This window comes from Quercus suber, unplaced genomic scaffold (genome assembly GCF_002906115.3).
Source record: "Quercus suber isolate HL8 unplaced genomic scaffold, Cork oak 2.0 scaffold_303, whole genome shotgun sequence".
Taxonomy (NCBI): domain Eukaryota; kingdom Viridiplantae; phylum Streptophyta; class Magnoliopsida; order Fagales; family Fagaceae; genus Quercus; species Quercus suber.
In genome coordinates this window covers 392,685-401,401 of record NW_027069759.1, presented here as the reverse complement: position 1 = coordinate 401,401, position 8,717 = coordinate 392,685, and the positions used below count along the sequence as shown (strand labels likewise).

Below are 8,717 nucleotides of genomic sequence, written 5' to 3'. Positions count from 1 at the left end.
AACTTTCTAAGATGAATCAATCTTGTTGCAATTACTATAAATGCAAAATCCATAGGTTATGTTCTGTTACCAACTAAGAAATGAATCCATTGCATTTTCAACACTCATTGCAACAGTATAAAGCAAGATAAAATAAAGAGAACAAAACAGAGTTTTTTTTAAGAAGCAAAAAACAGAACAATCAAATGTAAAGGAGATGCCATTTCAAGTGGGCAAATGACCATAAAATCTCCAATGCAACTGAACTGTTTACATGTATTCCAAAATATCATGATAAAGTTTGATCATGAAAAAAAAATTGCAATCCTTTCTACAAGAAGGTGAATTTGGTGGCCTAATTACAACTTTGACAAGGAAAGCCAAAGAGGAGGAAAGCCAACCAAGTTGCTTTTTACTACAAAAGTTGTTGCTTTCTTTTGCAATTCAGGCTATATTTGTTTCACTTGAATGTTTTCTGCCAACCAAATCTATATCTAAGTTTAAAATTCCTAAATCTTAAAGAGAGCCAAATAAAAAGAAAAGCTCAACAAATCTATTGCTAAATTTAAAGTTCCTGAATTTAAATTTCCATCCATATCATTCTATTGCATTCATTTAAAGCTGCCTTGTTCAAATATGCAAATACATAGATACAAAAATATAAAAATGAACTTTCCCATTGCATATGTCCAAATTGTGATGTCCAAAAAATTTGTCCAAATAGTTCTGTCCACAAAATCTATCCAAATTGTCAGATATGCTTTCCAAAAATCTATCAAAGTCAGATGTGTTGTCCAAAAAATTACTATCAAAGTTCTGTCCACTAGATGTTATATAACAGCCAATATATTGTCCAAAAACTATGCAAAACACAAGGAAAGCCAATATGGTGTTTTTCAAAGGTTGTCAATATCAGGATCTACTGAAATCTACAAAATATGCTACCAAATATAAAATAAGTGTATGGAAAAAATAACTAAAAGGAAAATATAAGTTTAAGTTGTAGCAAAATTCATAACAACTATACACACCTGATCAAGCCATATAACCTAGCATGATCTTGTCAAACTAAAAATTCACAATCAAAAGATTCCTACATATAGAATTTAAACAAATCAATATTTCATTTTCTATGCTAATGAAAGTAACTGGATAGTAAGATATTAGACAAAATTTATAAGTATACCTAATTCAAACCATTTAACCCAACAACATTGTCTTGTCCAACCAAATTACTACAGCTGAAAGATTCCTGTATATGACATTTAAATAAATTTATAGGTCATTTTTTAATATTAGTAATTGTTTAATAGAATATTAGTAAAAATATGTAAGTAGTAGCATCATACCTGAGTTATATTATCTACTAATTGTGATGGTTGTTCAACATTACTATGTTCTTTGTGAGAATTAATATTAACTGAGGAATCGACCTATGTGGGAAGAAAAAACAATTGTCACATAAAACAAATTTATGAACCTACAAATTCAAGTTCTATAATGGAATGTAAATGAACTTACTCTATTTAGGCCGCCACATGATTGAACTTGTCTTGCTCCACTAGTCTTTTTGGGTTGATCCTTCTTACTTAGAGATTTTTTTTTTGTCCTTTCTAATGAACTTTTCAACCTTCCTCTTGGATGACCTACAGTAGGTTTTGTTTTGATCCCACATATGCCTTGAGAAATGTCCACATGTGACTCAAATCCACCATCACCTTGTAAAACATTCTCGGGAACAACTTCACCATGGACCTCACCCTCCATAGAGGACAAACAACATTTAATTCTCATTTCTTGCAAATCCTTCAATAATTTGTCAAAACATTTATCAACATGTTCATACACCATCTCTCTCTTTGCTACAAGTGTGTTAATTTGAAGACATTTGTGACTCAAGTGAGAAAGACACTTTCCCACTGACTCTTGAGCACTACCTTTAACATTAATGCCACGATAGTCCTTAATAGAACCAACATTTGCATCTTGTGTCCATCTTTTCAATACATAATGGGCTGGAATTCTCTTAACATTTTTCTTATCAAGAACTTTCAAAGCATGGGAACATAGAATTTCCACAAAGCTAAACTTCATGCAACTGCATTGGACTGTCGTTGTTGAGGCTTCATATTTCACTAAGTGCTCTTGAGTTTTATTTCGATATTTCACTCTGTATTCTGTGATAGAATTAGATTTATTAGCCTTGTAAATAGTACAATCCACAATCTTCACATATTCATCTTGAAACATTTTGAATATTTCTAGAGTGTACAACTTTGCAGCATGTCTCAACATCTCAAAATCAAATAGTAAAACTGGTGTTGTTTGTCTCATTTTGAACTCTGCTTGTAGTTCTTGGCTTCGCTTATCAAACAATACTCTAGAGTAATGTCCAAAAAATTGCAAAAGACCATGTTTTAGTTTCAAGTATTTCTTCAACACACCATTCATTGACTCACTATGTTGAGTACTTTTCATATCAGCAGTGAACATATGTCAACCGTATACCATACACCATTTCTCTTTCACATCAAACATTTCATGCAACCATGGATTATCAGTTAGATCATATGTCTCAAGCATGTAATTCCAAGCAACTATCCATTCATTTTCATCTTCAAAATCATACACACAATTACTAAAATCATTTCGAAATTGGCTTAATGAATTAAATATATGATGTAGGCACTTAGCAGCATTCTGATAAATATGCCACACACATAGACAATGATTTGATTCAGGAAACACATCTTCTATTGCATTAGCCATTGCAGCAAATTGATCTATAAATATAGTTTTTGGTTGTTTCCCCGACATTACACTAAAAAAAGTTTCAAACAACCACTTGAAAGATATCATAGTTTCATCATAAAGTAAAGCTGCACCAAAGACAATTGATTATTTATGATGATTAACTCCAATAAATGGAGCAAAGGGTCGACCATATGAATTTGTTAGATAAGTGGTGTCAAAACATATAACATCCCCAAAGTGTCCATAATCAACTATAGATCTAGAATCAGCCCAAAAAATATTCAAAATTTGATTATCATCATCAAGTTGTATAGAATAAAAATAAGATGGATCTTCTAATTGCATTTTTCTAAAGTGATCCATCACAGCATGACCATCTCCTCTCTTTAAAGCCTCTCTCCTCTTGGAATTTACATGATTTTTATAGTCAACATTCAAAAACCCAAGACTTTCATAACCACCAACTTGCATGCTCAACAAATCTATGGTTTGTTTTATTAATACCCCAGATTTTTCTGCATCATTCGCAAAGGCTTGTTGGGCAGGTGTAATTTTCCTATTTGATCTTAACATGTGTTTCAATGGAAAAGGAGCAAGCTCATGATTATGTTGTTCATGAAAATAAACAACTTCTAATATACCATCCTTTTGAAGTTGACAAGTCATTTGTGCTAAACAACCAATTCATGAAATTGGGTGATGAAAAGATACCTATTCACTGTTGGGATTTTTGCCCTATAATCCTATTGTATAATGCTATGTATTACATCATGTATGACATGATGTATGACTTAATATTGTTATTAATAAAGTTGTTTTATTATTATCTGAAATAATGGTAACATGAATGTTTGGACATTATCATATAGTTTATGAGATGCATAGTATGTGATTTATGTGATTTAGTCACAGAAGATATAAGTCACAAGTTCTTTGTAAATTAAGAATTTGGTTCGTAGTCGGTGATGAAATTGGGTATTTCATCTGCGAAGACTATAACATATCAACTAAGATAATTTGTCTTGGTTATGAAAGTGGTGACTTCTAGTTAATATGTTAATATGTTTTAAGAGTTAAAACATATTGAACTGGACCGCTGTGAGATTTATTATTTTCCTAATGACTGTTAATTGAATAATAAATCTCACGACTTTCATTTGCATGAACTCTTAATCCTGAGAGAATAATGGACCTGATTATGAAGTGTAGATTGCTTTAATATATCAGGAGTGAGATCTAAAGTAACGGTTAAAATCTTAGTATGTTGGGCAACCACATTTAGTGTTGATGGAACATATATTCTCAAGATAGAATTCATAGTCTCTTAACGGATATACAAAATATTCCCTTGAGATAAGTTTAATGGTTTTGTTATTCAGAGAGTTAGGCTTAACAAGTTTAGTAAGACTAAAGTATATATTTATGAAATTGGATTTCATAAATATATGATGAATAACTTAAAATGATAAAACCAGGTACTCAAGGATTAAGATGTAGTAATTCACAAAGTGGCAGTCTTCATTCATAACTTTGTGTTACTACGAATATTTTATGAAGAGGTTGCATGTACAATAAAGTCTTGGGATATAATTTATAGATAAGGACTAGAGTGCAACTATATTTATATAATTGTATTAAATATAGTTAATGGTAACTTTGAACTTGTCAAGAGTTAACAAAAGAGCTCAAGGCCCATTAGAGCTAGAGTCTTATTTGTTCTTTTTTGGTCCCACTCCAAGCCACATACTAAAGCCCAATTGGGAAGGCCCAAAAGGTTAGCTCAATTAGATAATCAGATATATAGAGAGAAACATACAAAGTTTAATATGAATAATAATCTAAAATAATTGGTATGTATGTGAGTGTTGGACACTCTTCAATTCTCTCTAGAACAAACTCATATATCTGATTGAGAGACCACACATCTTGGGAGTTAGTGGAATTGGAGTGAAGATTGAAAGTCTTCTCAAGAACTTTTGAATTTTCGATTTTGAATTTCACTGCTTCAAGGTACACAATCTTACTCTCTAATTCTGAAACTTATATGGCACATGTTGACAATTGTGAAGGAAGTAGATTCATTAATTTAATTTTTCCGCTGCGTAGACTCTTGTTTCTATCAAATGGTATTAGAGCGGTCTTCAATTTCCAATCTGTTTAATATGTTTTGTGAGTTTTGGAATTAGAGATAATAGTTTCATAATGTTAGAAGATTATATGTGTATTTAATTTTTTGCATGGTTGTTGAAACTATGATTTGATGAAAATTGAAATTGATGTTATGATGTTGTTTAAATTTGAATTTAAGTAAGTTAAATTGAACTTTAAGGCTATAGCATCAATGAAATTCAGTTTTGACATCAAATTCTATCTATCATGTTCATATGGTGATTGTTTGTTCATAGAAAACCATAGAAAACTGTTCAGATTTTTTCCTTCAAAAACTGAAAACATGGGTTCTTCGCAAGTTAGCTTCTCGCGAAGTTACTCGCGAGAAATGTTTCTGAAGCACAAAACTTTTCGCGGGTAAGCTTTACTCACGAAACAGTTGTGAGACAGTAGCGAAAGTTTCTGTCTGATTTTTTGAGTTTTCACTATTTTGCCTAAACTCAATTTCGCAGGAAGAGCTTAGTTGCGAGATAGTAGCGAGACAGTAGCGAAAGTTTTTGTCTAAATTTTGTGTTTTCACTATTTCATTTTTGTGAGAAGAGCTTAGTTGCGACATACTCGCGAAAATGCTACTAAAGGGAATTTTGAATTTTTTCTAAGTGTTTTCAAATGTATAAAGTGCAAGGCTATGTGTAATTAGATTATGCATGTTTTATAATTTAAAAACCTTTATTTTAAAACATCTAGTGGGAGAGAGATACAAGGGTTGGATCTCATAGCCTCCATTGTCGGTTTATAGTAGTGTGATTAATCACCTTGCCTTGGCGTATATGCCTTGCTCCCTTCGGAGGGTGTTTAATTCATGGAACTACAGATTAAACTTCTTAATGATGGATGATATGTGTTTTTACATTGAAAACGACCACGCTACCGTGGAGTTACTTGGTGACTCACATTGATTCTAGGCAATGGTGTACACTAGACTAAGTATAATGTTAACCTCCCTTCGGAGCTATGTCATTATTACTTAGAGGCTAAAGTAAAAGTGGCAAATTATTTTTGTTTGGTAAGAGTTACCATGATAGCATTAATAATGAAAATAATTCTCGCTTAATCATAGTGATTAATATGACCTCGCTTCCGAGTAATATTAATTGCGGGATTAGGTTGTCATTGCGTATATTATATTATGGTTTTATTAAGGTTCCATACTATATGTTTATATGCTAAATTGATAATGTCTAGTTTATTTATTATATTCATGTTTATTAATTTCATATTTGAACATGACATCTTTTAGCCCACATGTTACTATTCTTAATCAAAACAAACTGACTGGATCTAACTATGTTGACTGGAAAAGAAATTTGGACATAGTTCTCATAGCTAAAGAGCACAAATATGTGCTTATTAAACCATATCCTAGCTTTTCTTCATTAGATGCTCCACTTGAGGAAAAACAACGATATGATCGTTGGCAGAAACCTAATGAAATGACCAAGTGCTACATCCTAGCATCTATCTCAAATGTATAGCATCAAATGCAGGATGTAGAACTAGCTTCGGGCATAATACTAAGTCTGAAGGAGATGTTTGGTGAGTAAGGCCGTTCTGCAAGGCAAGAAGCCATGAGGCAAATTTATAATACCAAAATGGCTGAAGGCGGTTCAGTTAGGGAGCATTGTCTCACAATGATCTCTAATCTGAATACATTAGAGGTTTTAGGTGCTGACATTGATCGAGAATCCCAAGTGGATATGATACTCTAGTCACTACCAGAATCATTCAAGAAATTCAGACTTAATTATAATATGAACAAAAAGATTTATTCTTTGTCTGAATTAATGAATGAATTGTAGCGACGGAAGGCATCCTTGGTACTTCTAATGTTGAAGCCAATGTAGGTGAAGCTTCTACTTCACAACCTAAGTCGAAAGGCAAGGGTAAGAAGAAGAACAAGAAGGACTTCATTAAGCAAAAGGGTAAACAAATTGCCTTAGGGGTTGCTGACAAAGGAAAGAAGCTCAAAGGAAAATGTTTCCATTATGATGAGAAAGGACATTGGAATAGGAATTGTCCAATTTTCAAAGCTGCCAAGAATAAAGGTATGAAAAGTTCATTTCTCCTTGAAATATGTTTAGTGTAGAATCCGATAGATTCCTGGTGTGTGGATTCAGGTTGTACTAATCATATTTGCAATTCTTTGCAGGGGTTCCAGGAGACTAGAAAGCTTAAGGAAGGGAAATTATTTCTTACTTTGGTTAATGGGAGCAGGATTCCGGTTGTAGTTGTTGGTGTTTATAATTTATGTTTTGAGTCTAAAGTTTTAATATTGGAAGACTGTCTGTATGTACCTAATATTCGTAGGAATTTAATTTCTGCAACTTATTTAGATAAACATGGATATTGTGTTATCCTTAAAGACAATGTTGTAATAAAGAAGGGTAAAGTGTTTATTTGTTCTGGCAATATTGTAGATGGTCTTTATGTTTTAACTCCTGATAAGTATGAATTATACAATTCTGAATTAGATCATGACTCTCATATAAAATCATTAAAGAGAAAATTTTCTTCTACAAGTGATGCATATCTTTGGCACTTGCATTTGGGTCATATTAATTCAAACAAAATTCAAAGACTGATTAAAGATGGACTTTTAGAGCCCATGGGCTTTGATGAATTTCCAGTTTGTAAATCTTATTTGGAAGGCAAAATGACCAAATGACCTTTTAATGCAAAAGGTAGAAGAGCCCAAAAGTTGCTTGAATTAGTTCATTCGGATGTATGTGGTCCTATGTCAACCCAAGTAAAAGGAGGTTATGAGTACTTCATCACTTTTACTGATGATTATTCAAAATATGGTTATGTATACCTAATGAGACGAAAGTCAGAAGCTTTTGAAAAGTTCAAAGAGTTTAAGGCTGAAGACGAGAATCAATTGGGTAAATGCATAAAAGCCATTCGATCTGATCATGGTGGCGAATACCTTCTTGAGGTTTTCAAAGATTACTTAACTGAAAATGGGATTGTATCCCAATTGATTGCACCTGGTACTCTCCAACAGAATGGTGTAGCAGAAAGAAGGAATAGGACTCTTTTAGAAATGGTTAGGTCCATGATGAGTTACTCAACTTTACCGATATCTTTTTGGGGTTATGCCATAAATACAGCAATACATCTTTTGAATTTAGTTCCATCAAAATCTGTTCCCAAAACACCTATGGAATTGTGGAATGGGCGTAAGCCTAGTATGAAATATCTCCACATTTGGGGTTGTCCAGCACATGTGTTAAAAGGGAAGCCTGATAAATTGGAACCAAAATCAGAAATATGTTTGCTTGTAGGTTATCCAAAAGAAACTAGGGGTTATTTATTCTATAGTCGTAAGGATAACAAAGTTTTTGTTAGTACAAATGCTAAGTTCTTAGAAAATGACTATATGAATAATTTTACTCCTAGAAGTAGAGTTGTGTTAGCTGAAATGAATGAACTTGTAAAAGAACAACCAATGAATAAAACTAGGGATGATGTGGCTGTATTAGAAACACCACAAGATACTACTTATGAGATGTCTAGTACACAGGTGCCTCGTCGTAGTGGGAGAATTGTTCGACCTCCTATAAGATTCATAGGTTTGGGAGAAACTTATGAAGCTATCTCAGAAGAGGCTGAATCAGATCTCTACAATTATGAAAAGGCAATGAGTGATATAGATGCACATTATTGGGTCAAAGTTATGAAATCTGAGTTAGATTCCATGTATTCCAATCATGTTTGGGATCTTGTAAAGGCACCTAACGGCATTAAACCTGTAGGTTGCAAATGGGTTTACAAAAGGAAAAGAAGGATAGATGGAAAGGTTGAAACCTTTAAAG

General features: G+C 32.7%; 1 protein-coding gene across 1 annotated transcript; it reads right to left on the bottom strand.

Moving 5' to 3' along the window:
* Window positions 1-1,165: 1,165 nt before the first annotated feature.
* Window positions 1,166-2,796, bottom strand: LOC111988401 (protein FAR1-RELATED SEQUENCE 5-like). The gene is made up of 4 exons (XM_024020192.2): window positions 2,488-2,796; window positions 1,630-2,343; window positions 1,329-1,412; window positions 1,166-1,231 (listed from the first exon to the last, which is right to left on the bottom strand). The coding sequence occupies exons 1-4, from the start codon at window positions 2,794-2,796 to the stop codon at window positions 1,166-1,168; spliced, it is 1,173 nt and encodes a 390-aa protein (XP_023875960.2).
* Between the last annotated feature and the right edge of the window lie 5,921 nt (window positions 2,797-8,717).

Coding starts and splice junctions, on each gene's coding strand:
- LOC111988401 (XM_024020192.2), bottom strand. CDS start 2,796: ATGTCGGGGAAACAACCAAAAACTATATTTATAGATCAATTTGCTGCA. Junction 1,413..1,629: donor GGATCAAAACAAAACCTACT/GTAGGTCATCCA, acceptor CTTCCCACATAG/GTCGATTCCTCAGTTAATAT. Junction 1,232..1,328: donor TAGTAGATAATATAACTCAG/GTATGATGCTAC, acceptor TGTCATATACAG/GAATCTTTCAGCTGTAGTAA.